The sequence below is a fragment of the Sciurus carolinensis genome, chromosome 7, assembly GCF_902686445.1.
Source record: "Sciurus carolinensis chromosome 7, mSciCar1.2, whole genome shotgun sequence".
In the NCBI taxonomy this organism is placed as follows: Eukaryota; Metazoa; Chordata; class Mammalia; order Rodentia; family Sciuridae; genus Sciurus; species Sciurus carolinensis.
In genome coordinates, this window is record NC_062219.1 from 77,571,358 (window position 1) to 77,597,964 (window position 26,607).

Here is a 26,607-nt window from a genome sequence, read left to right on the forward strand (position 1 = left end):
CAGCCAGCAAGGAAATGGGGAGCTCAGTTCTAAAAATGCAAGAAGCCAATTCCACCAACCACTTGCCTGAGGCTCAAAGAACAATCTTTCCTAGAGTCACTAGATAAGAGCCCATCCTATCTGACAACTTGACTTTAGGTTTGCAAGGCCTTCTGCAGAAGATCCAGTTGAGAACTGTGAGCTAATAAATAGGTATTATTTCAAGTCATTAAGTCTGCAGTAATTTGTTGTGGCAGTAATAGAAATTTAATACATCAACATATTTTTAAAGAAAACAAGCAGAATTCTCAAGCAAAAGGACTTTGACCAGGATTCTCTTTCCTTATTGCAAATATGTGATGTAGGAGTCTTTAAGTTCTTTGTTCAAGAATAATAGTTACAAACTATAGTCCCATCTGTACCTGAGAGTATATGGTTGTATTTAGTGAAAGACTAAGGTCCTATTTTCCTCCAGCTCCTTCTTAGAATACTAGTATGGAGAATGGATTTCAGAGAGATCAAGACTGCAACAGGAAGAGCAATCACTAGGTTATGTGCTAATCCAGTTGAGGAATGACTGGGCAGGATTAGCTGGAAAGGGGTCATAGTGGAGAGGGAGACATTGATGTTGATTATTAATGGTTACCAAATAGCTGAGTTGGCAGATGGTAGAATTCGTAAATCAGACAGAGTTTAAGAGGTAATATAGACTTGGGCAGAGATAATCATGGTCAAAGTTCAGTTTGGGACATCTTCATTATTTCAAGGAGCTAACTGGATATTGGAAACTGAAGTTCAGCTGATTCTCACATTAGAGTCTCCAACCTGGGATTTTTGAACATGTAAATTGATAAAATCATGTGAGCAGATATTACATAAGAGATGGTTATGGGTTTTCTTTTGCTTTAAAATACAATAAATGAAGAAATGAAACGGATATACACTCAGAATAGAGAGGAAATTCTATTTAACTAGAAAAGGATTGGAAGAGAGAAAAAACAAGGTTAAAAAATGAGAAAAATGTTGGTTAAGGTCAAGTTAACTGAGACATTAATAATGAACTACAAAACAAATAAGAAGTGCTACATGATATCCTTAGATGGAAAAAAGAAGGCGGTAGGGAGGCAATGAAGCTAGAGGAAGCTCCCGTTAGCCAGCAGGGAGCATCAGTGACAGAGAGATTCCTGCCTTTCTGAAATGGGGACCTCAGTTCTAAAAATGAGGGTGAGGGTGGCACTAGCTAGAGGCAGGAGGCACAGGAAAAAGTGAATGTTAACCAGCCATTTGCACACAGGGAGTTGTAATTTCAGAAATGTAAATATTGTTTTCCTTTTGAGTACATCATTCCTTTAGTGAAGATGTAGCTATTTGCAAAATCATTTATAGGGAAATTGGAGACTCCTCCCACCCTCTATTTCTATAAAAATATTGCTGCTGCATTAAGTAGTGAGAAATTCAAGTTAGCTTATGCAGCAGTTACCTAGGTATTCAACACCGTTTCCTCATAAAAAAAACTCATGGTGACTTTTCTTGATGCCCTCTGCTAAGTTCCAGTCTGCAAAAACAGTTTAAAGGTTGCCCACAGCAGCAGGGAGAGAAAATAAGTTGCCCACACATTGACATCCAGGAGAGCTTTCTGCTGAACTGCCGGTTATGGAAAAGCAGCCAGCCAGGAAAGGACAGTTTAGACAGAATATTCCTCCTTTCCAGCTGGTTTAGAATTAAAAATTTAACTCATTCCAAAGCACCTAGTGATGATTTTAGGCCGTGGACTAGATGCTACATGGTCACTCTTTTCTGATGCCTTTGGTCTTGCCTTAGAATGAAAATAGCTGTCAAAGTTCTCTTAAGCTCTCTAACACAGCTAATCCCACAGAGGTGAGTGTCCCCGGTATCTTTATTGGAACCTTTTAGAATTCCATTTAAGATACAAGCCCAGTATTGTTTCATTCAACCATGATTTTACCACAAGGATTAAAAAATACTTTTATAATTTTATTTTACTGTGCATCAATGCCATATACAAACACAAAATTGTTAGGATCACTTAATTGTTACAGCATTCCATGTTTTAATATTAATAACAAAGACAAAAATGATCATTTCCTGAGTTAACAGTGCAATGTAAAATTTAATCTGTATTGCTAAGAAGACATTTTACAGCATAGAAATGTGATCAAAGTGATCATTTACTTTACCATGTCATAAAACACAAGTGCTTATTGTAGAACAGTGATACAGTTTCAATGGTAAGGAAATCTGTAATTCATAAGGAATTCTACTGTTGCCATGATTGACTTTCTAGGTCAAGTATTAATAGTAAAATAAGTTATGGTATAAAATAAAGCCAAGAAGTTACCTATACTGAAGGAACAGTTGATTTAATTTAAGAACCGAAGCCTGGATTCTAGTTAATTTTTTAGTACATACAAAAAATGTTCTCTTAAAAAATTCTAAGTAATCACAAATTTAGATAAACTAATTGAATAAAATACAATCACAACTCTTCATTATGCTGTAAAACTATGTATCTCATCTTTGGAAAAGTTAAGGTCATGCAGCAACCTGAAAAACAAACAAAAAAACACCTTTCTTAGAATGTTTAAAAATAAATGTTATCATTATATCATAGTATCTTTCATTTTCTCATGTACTTTTAAAACATATTTTTTAGTTATAGATGGACACAATATCTTTATTCTGTTTATTTATTTTTATGTGGTGATGAGGATCAAACCCAGTTCCTCACATGTGAAAGGCAATTCCTCTACTACTGAGCTACAACCTCAGTCCTCTTATGTATTTTTTTTAAAACACAAATTATCATTTCTAAAAGTATATGATGATTCCTAAGTTTCATTAAATATCTAGTTAGTGTTCAAATTTTCAATTTTTTTTCATAAATGCTATGGTTTCTAAAATTGTTTGAGTGAAGATTCAATCACAATTTATTCACTGCAATTGGCTGATGAGTATTTTAGTTATATTTTGATATATAAGATCTCCTTACACCCGCCAAGTGCCCACCATATCCTACAATCTGTGTGTTGAAAAAAAATCAGGATTTTATTTCTTGAGTCTCCCACAGTCCTCATTTTGCTGCATCCATTTCATATGGAGTCACATGTATCCTATAGTCTTTTATTCCCCACCAATTTAATAACTGAATCTAGAAGCCTGATCAGATACAGGTTTTTCTTTGGTACTAAGGATTGAACCCAGGGGCGCTTTACCACTGAGTCACATCCCTAACCATTTTTTGTTTGTTTATTTGTTTGTTTTTTGAGACAGAGTCTCATTTAGTTGCTTAGGGCTTTGCCATGTTGCTGAGGCTGGCTTTGAACTGGCGATCCTCCTGCCTCAACTTCCCAAGTGGCTGGCATTACAGCACACACCACTGTGGTCAGCAGGTTTAATTCTTTGTGGCAAGGTTTTTATAGGTAGTGTTTTCCAGTCAGAGGCACACAATATATAATACCTCTCCTTACTGGATGCTGGCAATCATGGATGATCCATGTAGAGATCCATTAGTTCATTAAGTGCCAAACTGGCAACATTTTACATCTATCATTCTTTCTTTATTTGTTGACTGAGGAACTCTATAAAGACAGACTTCTAAATTATTATGTGGCTATTCAGTAGGATGGCTTATGTAGGAAAAGCAGAATAAATGCTTGCTTTTTCCCTTTATGCACCAGTTTTCAAAGTTGATTCCCCTGAAATTCCATTTTCATTCTCTCTCACTAAGTAGGAAAAGAAGACATACTGCTAAAATATAATTCGACTTGGAAAACAGTAAAAATGGAGACTTAGAAATGACTGTTTCAAATGCTGCTGAAAATAAGTCATTTGTTTAGTACTTACAGTACTATATGCAGTTAGTTACAGTACTATGCACTTCACATTAAGTATCATTATTCATTCCTGTTTATAGGCAAGTGCACTGAAGCTTAGAAAGGGTAAGTAGCTGGCCTAAGGACACCCAGCAAATGATTGCAAAATGACTGTAAGTGGTAAGACTGGAATTAAAACCCCACTGGCAGCTTCCAGAGCACAAACATATTCACATGAAGGGCCAGTACAACATAGAAGTCCTGAAGCAGCAGTAAGCCTCTCCCTATCTGAGTCATCCTAGCTTTTTAGCCATGCATCCTGTCCCCTCCCAGCTATGGGATTTCACTCTAGCCAAAACTGTACCCTTAATGCATCTGCCCCACTCCTTTCTCTGCTTGTAGTACCACCCTATATTTCTTCTGATTGGGAACATTTTAGTCATCATTCAAAGCATAGGTCTTTTCTAACCATGCTGTGCCTGTCTCCTGAGTACACATACCCCTAGGTAAAGGTAGCTTCTCTCTCTTTGAATTTCTATAATTGGTTTTATCTCTAGTAAGAGTACTTATGATATTCTGAGTCATATTTTGTTATATATGTTTGTTTCTACCACCAGACAGTGTGGGTCTTCAAAGTCAAGATTGCTTTATTTGTCTCTGTAATAAAGTGGGTAGTTGGTAGATCAAAGAATCATTATTGGCCAAGTAGTTAGGAGCTATTTGTCTCCATTTAAAAAAAAATAGGACTCTAAGTCTTTCTCTGTTATCATATCAAAAAAATTAACAAATATTCACAAAATATGCAGAATATGTTTGGGATGTTCATATAGTTGCCCCCTGGTACAGGAGGAGACTGGTTCTAGGCACCATGTGGATGCCAAAATTTATGGATGCTCAAGTCCTCTATATGAAATGGCAAAATATTTGCATCCAATGTAGTACATCCTCACATATTAAATTTAAATAATCTCTAAATTACTTATAGTATCTACAACAATATAACTGTTATGTAAATAGTTGTTAAATTATTTAGGGAATAATGACCAAAAAAGTTCATACATATCTAATACAGATGCAATGTTTTTCAAATATTTTTGATTCATGATTGATTAAATCTATGGAGGTGGAATTCATGGAGGGTCAACTTCTTATAACTTGTGTGGCAGAAATGAGATTAACTTTCAAGGTATTAGGAACGGTATGTCAAAGAATAGTCATTTTACAGAACAAAAACTATGATATAATAAAAGACTCATGTAATTATCAATGAAAAAAGACACATGACATCCATTAAGATGGTGAGGACAAGGAAATCAAAGAAATGAATCATAAACTAAGAATTGCAAGGCTAGATGTTATGAATTGCAAGTACTGATCTGAATCAAGTTATATCTCAAAAGGCAACTCTATGCAGCATGATCGAGGGTGAATAATATCAGGGGGATCCATCTGTAATGATTAATGACTCTCCTGGGCTTTCTGGGTACACCAGCTAGTATAGTACTGAAAGATTAGCTCTGAGGCAAAACTGAGTAAAGAGAACTATACAGATTACAGTAGACTTTTAAAATGCAAAACTACTAAGATCATGACCATCCTTTATTTAATGCATATACACTGAGGCTCCAGTATGCAAGGAAAATGCTACCTTTTATCTTATCAGAAACCACAATGAAGGAGACATGGTATCAGCCCTCAAACAGTCCATCATTCATGGAGGGAGACAATCTACTTCTACCAGGATGGCTGTAAAAGAGATTCCTTCTCAGCTAGTCTTTCAATGTTGAAGGGTTTATGATTCCAATCATTTAAAAGTATTATTATACTGCAATCTGTACTCACTGAGATACTTCTAAAATAACAGTGTCAATAAAGTAAAACAATGTAGCTCCAGCTTTTTTCCTAAAAAATTAAATAACTTATTGACTAGGATCAATCTTTTTTATAATTAAAATAAAAATAAAACCACAAGATAAAAATAAATTATCTAGAAAATGTCAGGTTCAGAGTCATGTACTGAACAAGGAAAAACAGGACATTTAAGGCAGCCATATTTCAAAATCATCTAGAAACTGAATACTGGCTGTATTCAACCAAATATTTTATGGTGTCATTTTAGAAATAAATCATATCAAGGTGAATTTCAAATAAAATGGTACTACCATTGATTATTTATTATCTGGGTTTCAACTAACTAGTCTTGCCTTTTCTATGTTCTAATTTCTCTATGTCTAAATGCCTAGTTTTCAATCACTCTTTTTATTACTAGTTTTTACCCAGTTGTAAGAATGAAGATTGAAAGCTACAATGAGACAAAATACTTAATAATTACCATTCATATTATAAAGCTTTGGTGGAAGTGCAGCGTACTGCCAGCCACTGGCAGGGATCACCGAGTGCCAGCTGTGTCTTATGTCTGTGTTCATATTTAACACTACACATGATCCTGGCCTTCAACCCTTCAAATTTTGCTGTTTTCCTAAGCCATAACAACAGATTAGCAAAGTGTAGGTACAAATGAGCAGAATGAATGAGAGATCAGCTAACTGCTTTTCAGACAGGATCTTCATTTCAGGGTTTCCCCACCATGCTGCTACTCACCTTATTCCTTGTTCTGTAAATGGCATTGGTCCACAGATGCAAAGGAGGACTTTGGATTTTTCTGAACTTCTTTTCAAAAATTCAGAAAGAAGAGCTGGTGAAATGTGTCCCTGTTTGCCATTCCATTCAGAAGAAGGGGCTGAGAGAACAAACTCAACATCAAATCTAGGGGAAAGAAGTAGTTTTAAAAAGTCTATTATTTTAAACATATTATTAGCATGTTTCAAGTTCAATAAAATACCTCCTCTAAAGAACAACTAAATATATCAAGAGTGATATATACTTGCTAGAAAACCAGTGGAACAGACTATAAGTAAAGATCTAACCAAACATACAGATAAATCTATATTTAGTAAGGATTAGCTTTCCTAAAGACAAGGAAAGTAAGTTGGCATTTTTTAATGAACTCATTAGAAAGAGAACTCCAAGGGATCTCAGAGAACCCCATACTTCTATTAATAATCTGCTGGCATAAATCACAGTACAGAACAATTTCCAGTGACATGTGTATTTTAATCTCTGGCTCAAACCTCTTTGATGACTTGTAGACTAAGAATCCCATTTTACTTTTTACTGTTGCTGTCTCCCTGCTGCACACCTGATATAATTCCGGGAAAGGCACCAGTTCACATGGTTGCACTAGCCAGAAACCTACATTTTATTCTGGTAATCACTCTTTGCCTCACCCTCTACACCCAATTCATCACCAAGTCCTCACTCCTAACCCTCTGCCTACTTCTCTCCATCTTCATTGCCACCATATGGCCTGTTCTCAGCCTTCTCCCTGTAATACTTCTACATTCTTCTGTTCTTAGTTCAGATATCATGCCCATAGGGAAGTGCTGTGGCCCCACCAGTCTAGGGTCTTATATTATTACAAGCTGTGAAAATATTTTTCTTTTCTTCATAGCCCTTACTTCAGGTTGTAAATATAAGCTCACTCATCTATTTTAATTGTCTACCTTCTCTGTTAGGTCATAAACTTCACAAGAGCAGGAACTGTGCCTGCTTTGTCTATCACTGTATCCCTAGTAGCCAACACACAGGAGCACTTAAATGCTATGGATCAAACAGATGAAAGCAAAAGAAAGGGTACAGAATTAAAATGGGAAAGAACATCAAACCAAGTCTCACAATGTAATTTCAAAAGAACATCAAACCAAGTCTCACAATGTAATTTCTGACCATATCTTCCCACAGGCTTTAAATAAACGGTTTATTTACTATACAGTTAAAAGTTATAGTAAATTCAAAAGTTTATGTTGTACATGTTATGTTTGTTCCATTTTAGTAAACACAGTTTACTGTGTTTACTATTTTTAATAGTATCAAATAAAATGCATTTCTACATATTCTAGTTAGTACTGAAATATTTTCTGAAGAATAGTAGGAATTGGTTATACGTTAATATAAACTTAAAAGAAAAAAAGTTGAAGCGAACAGCTTCATGTGTGAGGGAACAAGGGAACCGAACATGAGAAGAGAAACAAAACATGGCTGGCATAGCTGCCTTCACATCACTATGCCTCAGTTGGGTTAGGGTTTCCAGGATCGATCATCCTGGCCAAGCAGCAGACGAAATAAGAGTGCCAGCTGGGCCTGGTGTGGTGGCTCACACCTATAATTCCAGTGGCTTGGGACACTGAGACAGGAGAATCAAGAGTTCAAAGTGAGCGTCAGCACAGGAGCTAAACAACTCAGTGAGACCCTTTCTCTAAATAAAATACAAAATAGGGCTGGGGATGTGGCTCAGCGGTCAAGTGCCCCTGATTTAATCTCCACTTACTACTGTCCCCCTGCCAAAATAAGAGTCCTGGCTGGGGGATAGAGAAACAATACAGCTCTGTGCACAGACCCCAGCCTCTTGGTCATATGGGCCCATTTGTACAACAAGATGCAGATGTAGATGGGGAATCTACATAATCTCTTACAATCCTAACAATCTGTGCTTTTTTTTATTTTTAATACTCTCAACACCTACAGAATTATATTTTAGTTCTTACCTTCAAGGTTCCCCGTTTAGCATTAGCAAAGATTCAAATCTACCTTACACAGAACAGCTTCACCAAATATAGGATGGACATCTCCAATCTGAAAACCCAAAACCCCAAGTGCTCCAAAGTCCAAAACTTTTTGAACTCCAACATGATCCTCAAAAGTTTCAGATTTTAGAGCATTTCAGATTTCAGATTAGAGATATTCAACCAGTTAATCATTGCAAATATTCCCAAATCTGAAAAACTCCATAATCTGAAATACTTCTGGTTCAAGCATTTTGGGTACATGATACTCAACCTATAATTTCTTTCACTAGTCTATATTTTCCTTCCTGGAACTTAAAATAAAGATAGTGGCACATAATTTCAGAAAGTATATTTGCTTACTGCTCCATAAGGGTAGAGTCCCTGTCTGCCTTATTCAATACTGCACACAGGTCTAGCTCAATATAAGTGTACAAAAAATATTCATCAAGTGAATGAAGAAACTGATTTACAAAATACTAGCTAAAAATAAAATCTGTACTTGGAAAAACAAGGCCATGTGCTATCATCTATGAAATTATATATACAAATGTACATGATTTAATAAGTATATTTTTCTGGGAAAGAAGTTCATAATATTTCAACAGATTATCAAAGGGAAACCAATAGCAGCTGAAGAACCACTGTCTTCAAATTCTAGACATTTGGGTAAAAGATGGAAAGTGCCCTGTTTAATTAAAAAAAGATAATAGATGTTCTCCTCTGGCCCCATTTCCAAAAGACCTATCATTGAAAGAAATTGCTAAAATACATAAATGAATGGTAAAGTCCCTGTAATCTGCAATAAGTACCTATTCATAATTTTCCTTTACTGTAATGCTTGCCAAAAAAAAAAGCCTAATTAGAGGTATATTTTTTGCAGACATCTACTAGATGGTGATAAATAACAGAGATACTTATATAAACACATAAACAAAATAAACTTCTTGTGCATTTTCTATTTATTCACATAGCAAAAAATTTTAGGCACATAATGGAAAAAGTGAACAGGCAGCATGGATATGATTTAAGGATTACCAGAGGCTGCTATCCTGCTTATCTTCTTCTTTGCAGGAAGGCAAAATTGCTCAAACAGAGCATGAACAATTCCAATTTAAGATCAAGGAGTCTTTAATAAAGGATTTCTTATAACATATCAAGACACAGATAGTGCCTGTGGAATCCACTGTCCTGGATTTTTTTCTGAATGAAGGCTAACCTGCTGTCTGAAACAATCACAGTACTGAGTTGCTAGAGGCATGAGAGGGCACATGAGTAAACATTCTGAAACTCCTGTTTGCCCTATGATTTCAAAGGAGCCAGAGAGGACCAAGATTCTTGAAATAAATTCAGATTACCTATGAAATGCAAAACGTTGTGTGGAGAGAGAGAAAGAACATGCTTGCTTATTGCTTCTGATGAATGCCTATGTTGTCTAAAATGTCAATGAAAGCAAGTAAGCTTGCTAAAAATTTTTATTTTAAATTAGACTGATGGTGATCTGAGATGAAAAGACTTGAAATATAAATGTACTCATTCACTGAAAATCAAAAGCAGAGCCTGCATATCTAACCACTCCAGCCAATCAGCTTTGAAAATCTACCCCCTCCTTTGTATTTCTCACATGTCTCCTATTTCAACTGCCAAAACTCCAAATCAGGTCCTTTTTTTTTTTTTTTTTTTTTTTTTTTTTTTTTTTTTTTTAAAGAGAGAGAGGAACTTTATTTTACATCAACTGACAAAGGAAGTCATGACAAAGTAATATTTTAGAAATCACCTGGAGAAAATGGGAGATAACTTTCAGAAAATGTTGTGAGAAGAGCACAATTTTCAAAACACTAAAGCTGTAAATTTTGAAAATTGACCAGTGGATTTCTTTGTTAATATTCAACCTTGAGAAAAATTTATCTCCATAGATAATCAAGGCAATAACAGATATACCATACTCTAAAAGGAAGAATGGAATCAGCACTGCTTATATGTAAATGGGGCAGACATATTATCCAAAGTGAAAGGGGCAGGAGTATTATTCAAATTACAATTTATAAAGAGACAATGAATTTGTAAAGAAACAAAGAACTCTCTTTCCAGTTCTAGATTTTATAATAAGTCAAAAGAGAGAAGACTTAAAAATTTTAGTTGCTTGCATTTTTGCGAACAGTTTTACTTGAAGAATGTCAAAGACCAATGAAAAGACCAACACCTGAGATACAAGTAAAACTAAAGAAAATGGAAGAAACAAGTGAAGTATATAATCTACAATTTAGCTTTATCAAAAAGCTAAATTTACTTCAGAGTTTATGTTCATTATTAACTCTTTCACAACACAATCAGTAGAAAAATTAGAATATGGTCACTCTTTACAAAAAAGAGGCACTGTTAAGCCCAGTTACTCAAATAAAACTTCCAGATTAAAAACATGCAGTTCTGGGCTGGGGTTGTGGCTCAGTGGCAGAGTGCTTGCCTAGCATGTGCAAGGCACTGGGTTCGATTCTCAGGGCCACAAATAAATAAATAAAATCAAGGCTTATTGCCAACTAAAAAAAAAAAAAAAAAAAAAAAAGACATGCAGTTCTTTGCCATTAGGGTTCCCAAGTGCTAGTTCTAAATTTCCTATCTGTTTTAATCTCTGTTACTTAACTCATTACCCTATGTAAACGTAAAAAAAAATAAATAAAAAAAAAAAAAACATAAAAAAAAAAAAAAAAAAAAAGAGGCCAGCATAAATATACTTAGTCTTCTTTGGAAAGTGTGAGTTAAGTAACAAATCAGGTCCTTATATCTCTTGTCTAAAACACAACTCTTAGCCTTAATCTGACATACCACTGCCATATTAGTATTCCTAAAAACCCAGATTCAAATTTGTAACTTTGCTTAAAAAGCTTCAGTGGTTCCTCATTGCCAACAGATTACCATTTCAGAATACTTGAGGCTCCATTTTTCCTGTTTTTCTAGCTAAAGAAAAATACTAGGAATAAAACTCCATTCTGTCACTAAAACACGTGAGGATTCTGACCCTTATGTCTTTATTGTTACTACTCATATTTTCCTTTCCTGTTCACATAAATGGTAATTGTTTTCCCAAAGCCCAGCTCAAAAGTCTCTTCTTGCATGAAGCACTGATTTCCTCATTCTCATGAAGTGTAATTACTCCTTCTCCCTACTTCCATGAGGTTACCTATTCCTCTTAAGGCAGAGAATTTACAGTTACTGATGCACGTCAGAACTTCTCCACCACTAGAGTAGTCTTATTTTGTATATTTTCCTGATGTCAAGCACATTTTGGAAACAGAAATGCTTAAAGTAAAGTGAATGATCTTTTGTTGCACATAACTGGTAAATGAACCTTGGTCCTTTGTGACCCATTTCCTTGCTGTTTGTAATTCTTTCCTTTCTCTTTTCTCCTTCCCCTATTCCTCAACCCCTGAGCTCTCTACCTTCTCTAAAGAAAAATAACACTATTAAGTGTGTTGGGTACAATATTCTGTTTTAAATACTTTACTTTTCAGAGACTATTTGTTAAAATGTATCAACAGCCTTAGAATACTTTGATCTATTGATTTTTCTGATGAATTTTTTTTTATCCTGAATAGTTAAAGAAAGTACAGAATAACTTTTAGTCACTATATAAAATAGTAGGGGCTTAGTTAAATTATGATGTGTTCACTTGATTGAATACAATACTATTATTAAAAATCATGTTATATTGCAGGTTTCCCAACCAACAATATAAGCATTTTGAGTTACATATTCTGTTTTGGGGGGCTGTTCTGTGCATTGTAGGAAGTTTAGCAGCACTCCTGGCTTCTACCAAGTAGATGTCAGTAGCACTTCCCCCTCCAACTATGATAATCAAAATAATCTCTGAACATAAATATCCCTGAGGCACGTTGTGGTTGCTCTAGGTTGAGAACCACTAAGACAGAAAATATTTTATACATAGAATACATTAAGTAGAAAATGTAGTTATAATAAGAATAGTCACTGTGACATTAACTTAAAAAATAAGTGAAATTTAATTTGGATTTTTCACATAGTAATTAACTAGATCTGTTACTGCATATATCTGCCTACTCTTTTTTATTCTTTTCATTTTTCTTAAGAAAAATAAACATTTAAGATTTTTCCAGACTTGGAATGCTATGAACTGAATTTTAACTTTTGGTGTTAGCAATCAAGTATAATAACATACTTGGATAAAATTCAGGTAAGCTGTTTTTCTTTTCAGATTTCATACTTAATGACATGAAAATTGGATTGAAATACAAATATCCTAAAAATGACTCTGAAGTTCCTGTTTTTCCCAATTTTAAAGAATGCAGCAATAAGGGAAAATGAAAAGACAAAATCCTTGCCCTGCATTAGAAAACAGTCAACACAATATCTTATTACTGTTTTACTCTTATGTATAGATAAGCACACTGTAGATGCTCACACGTATTTCAGGAAGGAATAAATGCAACTGTTAAAAACATGCTAATTATAGACCAGGCATCTGCACATGCTAAAACATGGTTTCCCATTCCCTATGATGTAGGTATTAATGTGTCTGTTGCACAGATAGAAAAAGTGAGGCCCAGTCAAACAAGTTACTTGCCCAAATCACAAAGTTAACGATTTCAATTTCATAATGATATTTCAAAGAATTTTATTTGTAATAATATCATCTGATAAACTCTGAGGACCAATGAAAATATTAGATCATATATCAGCTTCAGTATCTACCCTTCCTATCCTTCCTTGTTTCACAAAAGACTTGGTAGAAAGATGAGACCTAATTCTAGAGAGTATCTCAATTTTTTTTAACCATAGAATTTCAGAGCATTTAAAAAATTATTTACAATTCAATAATAATTGAATCAGGGAAACGTATTCTAGTAATACATTTTGTCATCAGAAACTTTATTATCAAAAACTATAAGTGATACAGGGGAGTCAAGATGTGGGAAAGGATGATTTAAAATATATTTTAAAATTAGCAGCCTTAAAAGCTAACTAAAATACAGATGTGACTAATTAAAACCATCTGATACTGAATCCGAACTTTTACTTTTCTTTTAGGTATAGGACAAGCAATTATGTTTTTGACTGAACAAATACTATCAAAATCAATCAATAAACTTTTAAGGCTAGGATTCTCCTATTTCTACATAAAACCTCAGATTATAGTAAAATTCTTGATAACTATTCCCAAGCCATCTACACAGGCAAGGCCTTTTTGTTTCCTAGTAAGGGCTTAACCTGACCTTAGTCAAAAAAGAACAAGATGGTTTAGAATCAGACTTCCTTAACAGGACTCACATTGCACAAGAAATAAAAGCAAGAATCAATAACTGGAATAGATTCAAACTACATGGTTTTCTCTTAGCAAAGGAAACTATCAGCAATGCAAAGAAAGAGCCTACAGAGTGAGAGAAAATCTTTGCCACTCATACTTCAGATAGAGCGCTAATCTCCAGAATCTATAAAGAACTCAAAAAATTCTACACCAGGAATACAAATAATCCAGTCAACAAATGGGCTAAGGAAATGAACAGACACTTCACAGAAGAAGATCTACAAGCAATCACCAGATATATGAAAAAATGTTCAACATCTCTAGTAATAAGAGAAATGCAAATCAAAACTACCCTAAGATTCCATCTCACCCCAATTAGAATGGCGATTATCAAGAATACAAGCAACAATAGGTGTTGGTGAGGATGTAGGGAAAAAGGTACACTCATACCTTGCTGGTGGGCCTGCAAATTAGTTCAGCCACTCTGGAAAGCAGTGTGGAGATTCCTTAGAAAACTTGGAATGGAAACACCATTTGACGCAGCTATCCCACTCCTTGGCCTATACCCAAAGGACTTAAAATCAGCATACTACAGAAAAAATCAGCCACATCAATGTTCACAGCTGCTCAATTCACAATAGCCAGATTGTGGAACCAACCTAGATGCCCCTCAATTGATGAATGGATAAAGAAACTGTAATATATATATATATGTGTGTGTGTGTGTATATACACACACACAATGGAATATTACTCAGCCATAAAGAATAATAAAATTATGGCATTTGCAGGCAAATGGATGAAATTGGAGAATATCATGCTAAGCGAGATAAGCCAATCTCAAAAAAACCAAAGGAAGAATGATCTCGCTGATAAGCAGATGATGACACATAATGGGGGGTGGGAGGGGGGCAAGAATGGAAGAAGGAGGGACTGTATAGAGGGAAAAGAGAGGTGGGAGGGTGGGGGAGGAGGAAAAAAAATCAACAGAATGAATCAAAAACTATTACCCTAGTTAAATGTATGATTACACAAATGGTATGCCTCTACTTCATGTACAGAGAAACAAAGTATATCCCATTTGTTTACAATACAAATAAATTAAAAAATAAATTAATTAAAAAAAAAAAAAAAAAAAAGAACACGAGTCCATGGCCCTGAGTCAGTTTCCAACCAAGTGCCTCAAGTAATGGGAGCTTAGCCTCCAGAAAAATGTCATGGAGGGGGGAGAGAGAGAGAGAGAGAGAGAATATGAATATACACATGTGAGTGAGCCAGAAAGCAAGAGGAGGAGAAAGAGAAAGAGAAAAAAGAGGATAAAGGCAGGTCAGAAGTCTGAACACTGTAACTTCTCTCAGTAAGCTAAAGAGTGTCATTCACTAGTGAGTGTTGTTAGAGTCAGGCTTTTGGAAGTGAAAAAACAGGGCCTTTCCTCATCCTCAATATTCCAACCTATGCAATTTCACGAACCCAAATTATGTAGACAAAACAAAACAGGTGACTTTGTTAATAGACACTTTAGAGACTGTCAACATATTCATTTTTTACTAGTTAATTTGTAAATCGAGTTTTAAGTCTTATTATTAGACTAAAAGTACAATGTTGCTTATTCATTAAAATAATGAAACATTTTCTTTAGAAATTTAAAACATTTTTTCTTTAAGGGACCTATCTCAAAGAACACGTCCATCAAAAATCCACCAAAAATACCTTTTCTTAAAAAACTAAGCTAAAAGCCTACCTATGTCTGTTTAAATTCTTTTAAATGTTTGAGAAAACAGGAGTACTAACACCTAAGGAACCACACACATGCTTACAGAAAGCCTCCATAACCATAATCCAAATATCTAGGGAAGGGCTTCACAGTTTCCAAAGCATTTACATTATCTTTTCCAAAACTCACAACAGTTTAGTGAAATGAGCAGGAAAAAATACTATTATTTTATTCTGAAGGTAAAGAGACAGGCCTTTAGAACTAAGCAATTTCTAAAGTCTTAAGCAATAAAGTTTAAGTTAAGTAGAATGGAAAACTGAATTTATATCTTTAAGCTTCTTGATAAACACTTCTAAATAAAAGAAGCATGAAAACCCCAAATTTGTATTTCTTAAAATCATTCTCTAAATTGTTATAATTATCTAAATATAATAAATATTCTTATACAGACATTCTAAAGAACAATAACTATCCAAGGATAAGTAAGTTTAGCAGTTTTAATTTGTAAAAGCCACCAATTAAAAGACACCTGGGATGATGATGGGAGATAACAGAGAAAAGCCAGAGAAGACCATTGTATTGCCTTATTATGGATATTCAGAATATATTCAAAAGAACCTGAAGACCCTGGGACACATATAGAATCTAAGGGCTTTTACTCTAACTTTTTAAAGGTGTAGAATTTTACCTACTTCAGAGAACTATAAACATAAATATTTAGATATTTTGTGCAACTTATAGAGTCCTGAAATTCTCAGAAATAGCTCTTATTGATTACAGAAGTGCTTCAGACAGTCTGACGGTTTGTTCAATGCACTCTTCTTGTAAAAAATTTGTTCTGAATTTCCTACTATTTCACATCTTTTGAGGGAAGATGTGCTATATGGGCTCATTTAAACTGTCTTAATCCTCAATTAACAAATTGACTACTCCACTGGAACATTTTCAATGAAATCCAATTTAGCATGGTGTATATATACTTCTTGTTGAATACACACACACAATTTATGGTGCCGGGAATTGAATCCAGGGCCTAGCACATGCTAGGCAAACACTCTACCACTGAGCTACACTCCTTTGGCCTTTATCTAGATCTTATCAGACAGTATTTCTTTGGGGGTAAGTAGGGAGAATTACCATTATTTATATTTATAGAATTACTAATTAGTTTACTTTTTCTTTGAAGAAGCTTTCTGGTCAATTCAAAGTTTCAAAGGATATAAGGCCTACATGTACTATATAGGTATTAACAGAATTAAAATCAGTGTAATACCTTTTATCTTCAAATGCTAATTTCTCTAATTGGCTTCTCCAAATTATATCATCCTCTGTCTTATTGAAGAACATCAACTTCACCTTCCTTAAAAGAAAAACAAAACTCATTAAATGCAACTAATTACATTTGAAATATGCACAAGCAGAAAGTCTAGTTCACTGTAGAGTGAACTAGGGTGCAATCCTTTTAGTACCAAATGGCTAACCAAAAACATAAAAAACTGAAATGAGATAAAAGAATCAAGAAGATAGGATTAGAAGAGTCTAAATAAGAAATGATAAATGAGGGAATGAGAGCAAGACTTCTAAGGTCCAGTGAATAATCATTATAGAATACCTTATAATAATAAAACAGCCTCTCAAACAATAGTATATAGAGATAAAATTACATACCTGAGACTGGGTGTGTTAATCAAAGCACAATTCAGTATTTTAACCATTGGTGTGAAGCCTGTTCCAGCTGCCAATAAAAAGAGATCTTCTACTTCTTGAAGTTTAGATATTTTAAAGTTGCCCTCAGGACTGCTTACAGGAACAAAATCTCCTAAATAATGAAATATAAAATAAATCAGGAAAACAAAACAAAACAATAAAACCTAGCAGGGAAACAGAAATGACTACGTAACTGAATTTGGAACACTGATGAGTAACAGGATCAATGCTTAATCTGCAGACTACATATCAGTCTTCAAGGTAGATGAGGATTTTTAAAGGTGATTATTAGGCCTCCAAGTATGTCTGGATTATATCATTAGAATAAAACTAATAACAATGTTTTATTATATTATTTCCCACCATTATGTCCTAATCTGAAGTCCAGAGTTTAAAAACTATTGCAAAGTACTTATCCACAAATGATCAAGAAAAAATTGATAACTTAAATTATAAGCACCTCAAAAGTAGAGTCTACATATATCTGTCTTGTACAACAAAAAGTAAAGAATAGATATTTATCATTTACATACTGATGATTAACTACAGAGACAGGATTAATAGCAAAGAAAACTGAAATAAAAATGTTTTCTAAACTCTTATGTTAGTAACACCATGTTGAAAAGATCTATTGATTAAAACAAGAGTTTAATTCATATGAAAACAAGACAAGACAGAAAAGTAGTCAGACATACTTGTAGCACACTATCTCCCAATCTGGGAAACAACAGAATTGAGAAATCAGTGCCCATTTTCTACAGTGCAGTTTGTAGGACCACCATGTACCACTCACAGAAGAAAACTGCCATCAGGACTACATTTGGTAATTTCCAAAGTAACTTTAAAAATGAAAAATAAAGATGTCCCTTATTTTAAAATGAAAAATATTCTAGTTTATTTTAAAATGCTCCAATGGTCCCTTCCCCCACCCCCACCCCCCCATAGGATAGTAAGGAACTTGCAATGATTAATGAATTAATTTGGAAAGTAACAGGACCTCCTTGTTACAGTTTGAAAGGGACCATAAGGTCAGAGTGAACTTAGTAAAAAGACAGATGATTATTTACTAAAGAAGCCTCACAGGATAATATTAACTTGGTAACATTTATCCATAGTCCAATCTTTTTAATGTCACAAAATTGATCACATTCAGGTGGTAGCCAATGCTAATCAACTTCATAAGAAAGTACATATACCAAAATTGCAACTAATTTACAGCTGGTATCTAATATCCTGGACATAGGATAGGTATCCAGTAACCTGAACACTTACAGCTCCCATGCAGGGTATCTTGTTACAAGTATAAGAACATTTGAAAGGTTCAATTAATCACATAAAGGTAACTTGGTGAACAGAGGATTTAAAAAAAGATGTGAATAATTTTATGTAGTAGTTCATGTAAGCCAAAATGAAGCTTGGTGAATTATCACTACCAGGCAAGTATACAACTCTCTAAGGCACACAAGTATTTGGGCCAGGTCTAGATTCCCAGCTGAAACTGGAATAATACTTCATCTTATTCTCTGGGCTTTCCTTTTCTATGCTCTAGACTAACTCTCCAAGCTGAGTGTGATGGTGCATGCCTGTAATCCCAGGGACTTGAGAGACTGAGGCAGAAGGACCACAAGTTTGAGGCTAGCAAAGCAACTTAAACCATATAGCAACTTAGTAAGACCTTATCTCAAAATAAAAAGTCAAATAAAAGGGCTTGGGACATAGCTCAGTGGTAAAGAACCCCTGGGGGAGGGAGGGAGGAAGGGAGGGAGGACAGACGAGCATTCTAGTTGAGGCACCTGCATGTATCTGTGAATGAGAATGACAAACCTGTGGACCTTCAAGTATTTCTGTAAAGCAAGAGATGAAACTTGACACATCATCAAAGGCTCTGTAGGTCCTGCAGAAGATGTAATCAATGTAGGTAACAAAGCTGCAGAGCAACATGGTTAAATCTGTTCTCAGGAGAACATGGAGAAAGAACTGGAGAATGCAATACACAGAAGAGAAAGATCAGTTAAGAGTCAAGTGTGAGAGACCAGTCAGAGGTCAAGACAGAAGGGATGAAGGCTTGCTTTTAGAGGGTACCAAAAGTGATATGGAGGAAAGATTAAAAATTCACTGGGAGGTAGCTAAAACAAAACCTAGTGGCTGATTGCTCTGGGAGAGAGAAAACTCAAGTCTCTAGACTGAGTCAAATGTGAACAGTGATGCTGCAAATAATGAAGACAGGGAACATGGAATATGGGATGAAGAGAAAATGAATGTGGTTTTAGGCATGTTGAAGATATTTAATGGACTCCCACATGGAGATAACTACAGGGTATTTGATCTAATCTGGAGCACAAATAAAGTTTAAAAAATTCAAAATTACTAACCAATCTGAAGATGATCAAGTTCTGGTGTAAAGAGTCCAGCAGGATAGATTTTAATCAAAAAGTAGATGTATTTATTGTTGGGAAGAACTGGTTCTTTGAACTCTGAGAGTAAGGAATCAAACACAGGTGTATATGGCTTTACTATTTCTGTACCTAGGGGAAAAAAACAGAAATTAAAATCTAAAAAGCTTTTAATGAAGATGAAACACACAAATTTTATGATGCTCTTGGTATATATTTAAAACTAATGTGTACATAATTCTAAATATATACTCTAAATATATGTAGTATACTTATATATACCTCAAGTCTGTAAGTGCTGAAATAATTTAACAAATCACTGCTTTACCCACATATAGACAATCTGTTTTTATTAAGTGTGGTCTAAAGTAATAGGGATATATGTAAACACATTTAGACAACCATCTATTCCATTAGCATATAAACCTTGTAATGGGTCACAACAAAAATGGTATTAAAAGTTTTCCATGGAGATATTAAATAAGTATGTACATAATAATTTTAATTATACACCAAATGTTTAACAATAGTTAGTGGTGAGAAGTGACATTATTTGGGGGAGAGAAAGACAAGAATTTCACTTTTTTATTTTATATATTTTAAATTGATTAAAACAATTTAACATTATATATTACTTTGGTAAGTGAATAAAAGAATGTTAATTCAACTCTTTCAAAGAGTATATTATTTTTTTTTAAAAAGTAAAATAAGAATTCGTGCTAGCCAGATTCTAAAAAGAACAGTCATTACACATTTGAATGACCAAAATTTAATACATGGATCCTTGACATATACAAAATTAATTTATATGCAAATTAAAATGTGTTAGCAATAACTACATTGAGATGATACCAGCTCTTGAATGATAACCTGACTATGATGATGAAGAGGAAAACTTAATTATGCCATCATAATATACCATATCTACTAAATCCTATTTAGTAGTCTGTACACTGACTACTGGAAAAACTAGGTGACATGAGTATTCTATCTTTTGAAGCTTCAAAAGACCAAGAAAATACTATCAATAAGGGTATTTTTAAAAAGTGAGATAATTTTAGGATGAAAATGAGGGGAAAAGAATTCACACAGCAAGGAATACATTTTCAGAGCTTCTTATACTGGTGGTGCATTTAAGGAAATCATTTATAATCATTCACTTGGTATGAATTTTATAAATTCAACCTCATAAGTGATATAGGCATAAGTAGCTCCTACTATGAGATGCTAGTGACTTTCTAGTAGTAATCTTTTTGGAAGACCGTTCTGTACTCCCTCACCTCTTTCCTCTAGAGTTTGTTACTAATAAATGACAATGTTGATGGAACCCTATCTCTGACTAGGAGTAATTACTTTTCAATTTCTTTGTTCCACATGATAATGTGGAACACTCTAGTTCCAATATGTAGAAAACTATATCCACACACCTAGATGCAGGCTAACATGAAATTCAGCTACCCAGAAACATTTATCAATAACTTAAATGACTGCTTTGGAAATAGATTAGAATGATTTTGACCTGGTAATGAAAGAAGACAATGTTTCCCCAAAGCTTCTATTTGCCTTACCTGTAATAGTTAGCTTGAGGTAAACATGTTGCCCAATTGGCACCTGAAGATGAGTGCTTGGTGGAAGCATCAAACAGAAAAGTTTTGTATCATGAGTAATGTCTTCCTTGGAAATTAACTGGCATTGTCTGTAATATGAACCTAGAAGGCAAAGCATTCTTTTACTGCTACATAAATTAATAATACTAGACTGATAAATAAAAGCACATATTCAGTTCTCCCGAGAAAGCTTTAATTCCACTAATACCCTATACATTTAAATATTCCTCAGTATTATAAGGATTTTTTCTTTTTATTTTCTGAGAGATATACTTTCTAAAACTATATTTATTTCATCTTAAATTTACTTTTTAAATAATTTTATCTTTTAGGCCTTATATTTACAAGTATAAAAATTGCATATGTCAAAAATATTTGAAAATGAACACATTTACATTCTAAAATCTTTTACACAATGGAAAAGTTTTGAAACTTAAGTATTTAACAGCATTAACACTAATAAGCAATTTTAGAAATATCTCTTTGATAAAGGTAAGAAAAATACACATTCTTGTGTTTCAGTTTGTTTATTTGTAATACATATGTATATGAATTTTAGAGGACATCTTTAACTGTCAAAGTGATTAAAAAAACTTTTATGCTTAAAGATTATAAGTTTGGTGTCTAAAAATTAATTGAAGTACAAACATACATGCTAGGTTTGTAGTACCAATATACATTGATTTCAATAAAAGGAATCAAGTACTTCTATAAATTCTAAAAATATTTGAAATTAATATCCTAAGTTCAGAAAAATTATTCATATACTGAGCAAAAGAATATCATTTATATTAGAAGAATTTTATTACAGAAGTAATTCTCAAAGCATTAATAATTTCACTTGTAAATCCTCTTTTGGACATAAATAATATACCAGAATAGACTGATGATCTTGACCTGCTTATTTCCTCTCTCATAAAACGACATTATGAAGATGTGAAAGAATTAGTCTTGATAATACATTTCTTATCCCTATTCTCATATTCTTCCACCCTACCTCTTACCCCCCAAATATTTAAATAGGTACAGAAAGATTTACTCCAGATCTTAGGAGGTTAGGAAGTAAAAGTGCAATAGCTAACAATCAATGGTTAGTGGAAAACAAAAATAATTCTAAGAAATAATTTCATCCACAGTTGAGTCAAACTCCCCTTTTACTATGACTCCCAGACATCCCAGTAATGGAATCTTTTCACTTGTTGCCATGGTAGCTCAGGAAGTACTTACGTTTGGAGTATACCGGTGCACATCAAAAAACAGGGGGCAACACTTCAGGGCACCTCACTCTGGTGCCAGGCTTGTATAGATTATAGCTACAATAAAGCACTGTCCTAAAGATATCCTGGAAGGTCCAACCAGTACTGGACTAACCATAGAGTCAAAAGATGAGGTCCACCCACAAGAAGAAATGAAAGTTCAAATGATCTCCCTATTCCTTTCTTCAGACCCTTCCTGGGACCCAAGAAGAAACTATGACCAAAGACTTTCATGCTATATGTCTAAATAGTTAACAATTATAAATCAGACAAATAACTGTCAAATACAGAATTGTCTAGGTTGCATCTTGAAAGATATACCCTCATAATGTCCTAGCCTGGGTTCAAATTCAGGGTTCTTAAACTCCTCAGACCATCACACAGTGAGGTGGCAGAGAAAGACTTGTACCTCCTCCACCTGCCTCCTCCTCTTCTCTTTTCTCACCTTTGTTTCTATCTGACAAAGAGTGGGGCCTTCCACATTAGCCCATAGGTTCAAGCTCATCCACTAGCTTTACCCACAAACAGCCCTGCGCTCTCCCTGGATAGAAATGTATTTGGGGCCATTTGAACAATGAATTTCAAAGATTCAGATAATGAGAACATGGCGCTGAAGGAAAGAGGTGGCCACATCTTAGCCTTGTATACCCCATGGGAAGGGGCTGAAGGATAGTCACATGGAACCCCAGGGCAGGTGCATCTCTTTTCCAGGTCTGAGGGCTGCAATACTTTTTCCTAATCAAATCTAGTATATGTCTTTCTGACAATTCTATTACTGGATGAAACTGTTTGTCTTTTGACTTGACAATTTCTACTCTAGAAATTGACTTGATAATTGAAAGAAAGGATTTGCTGCAGTAAGTATGCATCTCTACAACTATACTGAAAACACCAGGAAATCCTGGGTTATAGTAATTTACTGAATTTTTAGAGAGCTGACACAGCATTCTTGCAACAAAACCTCAACCTTTTACCTATAAAAAGCTGACATAACTTCAAAAGAACATTCTAACTACAGTTTCTACAACTTTAAAGAAAATTTTAAAAGTTTTCATCTTTCATTTGTACTGAGGAGCAAAACAGCACAGCCAGCTGGGCACAGCAGTGTATGAGGGACGCACAGAATAAAGCAGGTGGTGCTGACTGCTTTAGTTAGGTATTTGACTTTGTAAACACAAAATATTATACATGAAAATGAACAATACAAATATAATACAGTAAAACAAAAGCACAAAACAAAAAAAAAAACTTCACCCCAGATTTATTAAATTTTTTTTTTAATTGTATGGGGGAAAATACATCTTTATTTTCAGTAACATCTGCCAGAACTTTAGGATTTATTTTGATTTTAAATGCGCACAACTGAGCATAGTAGTATCGTTAATTTCTATCTATGGCTTTGAGACTGACAGAAATCACATGTTTCCATGAAACTTTATTTGCTACCCATTTCTCAAAGTAGGTTTTGTGCTCATTGCCCTTTGATGCTAGTTCTTTTTAAATTTCTTTTAATAAAATACATATTATATTGAGATACTCAGGGAAACATTGAAATACTGAGGATAATATGATAATTGGGGCATACTCTTTTCTTAATGTTGAAAAAACCCTATAGTTTCCCTTCTAAAAAACAGGATTTCACAACACCAAAACAGAAAATACAGGCAAAGTCTTCAGTGGGAGAAAGAACATAAACAACACTGGACTAGGTCTACAATGCCTTAAGTCAAGGTCTCCTTGAGCTCAGTAAACCTTTAAAGTATTTAGTCACTCTTATTTTTCCTACTGGAAACAGGCTTACATATGTTAAAAAGCTTGCCCAAGGTCAATACAAAAGGCATTCTATTTAGAAGTTTTGACAGGCCAGAAGTCAGGACAATTTCTCCTTGCTAACTCTTTCTTCTAAGACAAGGATGTTTATGAGTAGTGACCTTGAGAGCAGGGAAGATGTTCAGAACATCTGAGAATAAACTATATTTAAGAATGTTACAAATGTTCATTAACATTTTGAATACCGGGGGCGATCCAAGATGGCGGCCTAGAGGGAGACTGCACCCCCGGTCGCTCCAGAACCCAGGAGTTAAGAAGGGGAGGCATTGAGAGACTCGGACTGAAGTGGAGCCACGGGTGAGTCTGCCCACTGGGTAAAGCTCGGCCCGGGTGGCAGGCCCAGATAGAGGTGGCTTATCGGAGCCGGGCAGGGCAGCTAGAGTCATCCACAGGCAGTCCTGCGCACTCCGGCGGTGGGCCCCGCCCACACAGCCAGCTTCTCCAGGTTCTCGGAACGGAACTGGCCGGCTAGTGAGAGCCTGTCTGAACAGAGCACGCTCCGAGTCCCGGAGCCCCTGCAGTGCAGTGTACTCCTGCAAAGAACCAGCGGAGAGCCTCGATCTGCAGTCAGCCTCAGGGATAAGGGCAGGGCAGCAGGAGACCTCTTCAGGCGGCACTGCCCACTCCGGCTGCGGGCTCTCTTCACGGGGCGATCCAAGATGGCGGCCTAGAGGGAGACTGCACCCCCGGTCGCTCCAGAACCCAGGAGTTAAGAAGGGGAGGCATTGAGAGACTCGGACTGAAGTGGAGCCACGGGTGAGTCTGCCCACTGGGTAAAGCTCGGCCCGGGTGGCAGGCCCAGATAGAGGTGGCTTATCGGAGCCGGGCAGGGCAGCTAGAGTCATCCACAGGCAGTCCTGCGCACTCCGGCGGTGGGCCCCGCCCACACAGCCAGCTTCTCCAGGTTCTCGGAACGGAACTGGCCCGCTAGTGAGAGCCTGTCTGAACAGAGCACGCTCCGAGTCCCGGAGCCCCTGCAGTGCAGTGTACTCCTGCAAAGAACCAGCGGAGAGCCTCGATCTGCAGTCAGCCTCAGGGATAAGGTCAGGGCAGCCGGAAACCTCTTCAGGCGGCTCTGCCTACTCCGGCTGCGGGCTCTCTTCACGGGGCGATCCAAGATGGCGGCCTAGAGGGAGACTGCACCCCCGGTCGCTCCAGAACCCAGGAGTTAAGAAGGGGAGGCATTGAGAGACTCGGACTGAAGTGGAGCCACGGGTGAGTCTGCCCACTGGGTAAAGCTCAGCCCGGGTGGCAGGCCCAGATAGAGGTGGCTTAGCAGAGCCGGGCAGGGCAGCTTGAGTCTTCCCAAGGTAGTCTTCCACACTCCGGCAGTGGGCTCTTCCCACACGGCCAGCTGCACGGTGCAGGCCCACAGTGAGAGCATTTCCGCACAGAGCCAGTTCCAAAACGTGGAACCAGTAGGGGCTAGGGGCAGTATTCTTCGAATGAGCTGCTTTATCAGATTCCTCCAAGACATCAGGCTACTGAAGGCTGGGAGGTGATACACTGCAAATCTACTGGGACACTATAAGCCAATAGTGGAAAACTGCAATATCTCAGGGTCCCACTGACAACTGACCATTATGAGAAAACAAGGGAAGAAAATGTCCCAAACAAACCTAGATACTACATCAATAAAACCCAATGACAGCAGAGCAGAAGAAATGTCAGAAAGGGAGTTCAGAATGTACGTAATTAAAACGATCAGGGAAGCTAATGAGGAGATGAAAGAGCAAATGCAGGCATTGAAGGAGGAGATGAAAGAGCAAATGCAGGCATTAAATGATCGCACCAATCAACAGTTAAAAGACCAAATACGGGAAGCAAGAGATCATTTCAATAAAGAGTTAGAGATACTGAAAAAAAACCAAACTGAAATCCTTGAAATGAAGGAAACAATAAACCAAGTTAAAAACTCCATAGAAAGCATAACCAATAGGATAGAACACCTGGAAGACAGAACCTCAGACATTGAAGACAAAATATTTAACCTTGAAAACAAAGTGGAACAAACAGAGAAGATGGTAAGAAATCATGAACAGAATCTCCAAGAACTATGGGATATCATGAAAAGGTCAAATTTGAGAATTATTGGGATTGAGGAAGGCTTAGAGAAACAAACCAAAGGAATGAACAATCTATTCAATGAAATAATAACAGAAAATTTCCCAAATCTGAAGAACGAAATGGAAAACCAAGTACAAGAGGCTTATAGAACTCCAAACATACAAAATTACAACAGACCCACACCAAGGCACATTATTATGAAAATACCTAACATACAAAATAAAGACAGAATTTTAAAGGCCGCGAGAGAAAAGAATCAAATTACATTCAGAGGGAAACCAATAAGAATATCAGCAGATTTTTCAATCCAGACCCTAAAAG

At 35.7% G+C, this 26,607-nt stretch overlaps 1 protein-coding gene across 2 annotated transcripts in view; it reads right to left on the reverse strand.

Moving 5' to 3' along the window:
- Positions 1-1,950: 1,950 nt before the first annotated feature.
- LOC124988837 (cytochrome b5 reductase 4) overlaps positions 1,951-26,607 on the reverse strand; it is a 101,218-nt gene continuing 76,561 nt past the window's right edge. For both annotated transcript variants that reach the window (XM_047558620.1, XM_047558618.1), the window contains 6 exons: positions 21,095-21,235; positions 19,506-19,658; positions 17,095-17,245; positions 16,700-16,786; positions 6,414-6,578; positions 1,951-2,544 (listed from right to left, as the gene is read on the reverse strand). In XM_047558620.1, the coding sequence (XP_047414576.1) occupies positions 2,490-2,544; positions 6,414-6,578; positions 16,700-16,786; positions 17,095-17,245; positions 19,506-19,658; positions 21,095-21,235 (752 nt within the window). In that variant the 3' untranslated portion in view covers positions 1,951-2,489. The remainder of the gene's footprint in view (positions 2,545-6,413; positions 6,579-16,699; positions 16,787-17,094; positions 17,246-19,505; positions 19,659-21,094; positions 21,236-26,607) is intronic.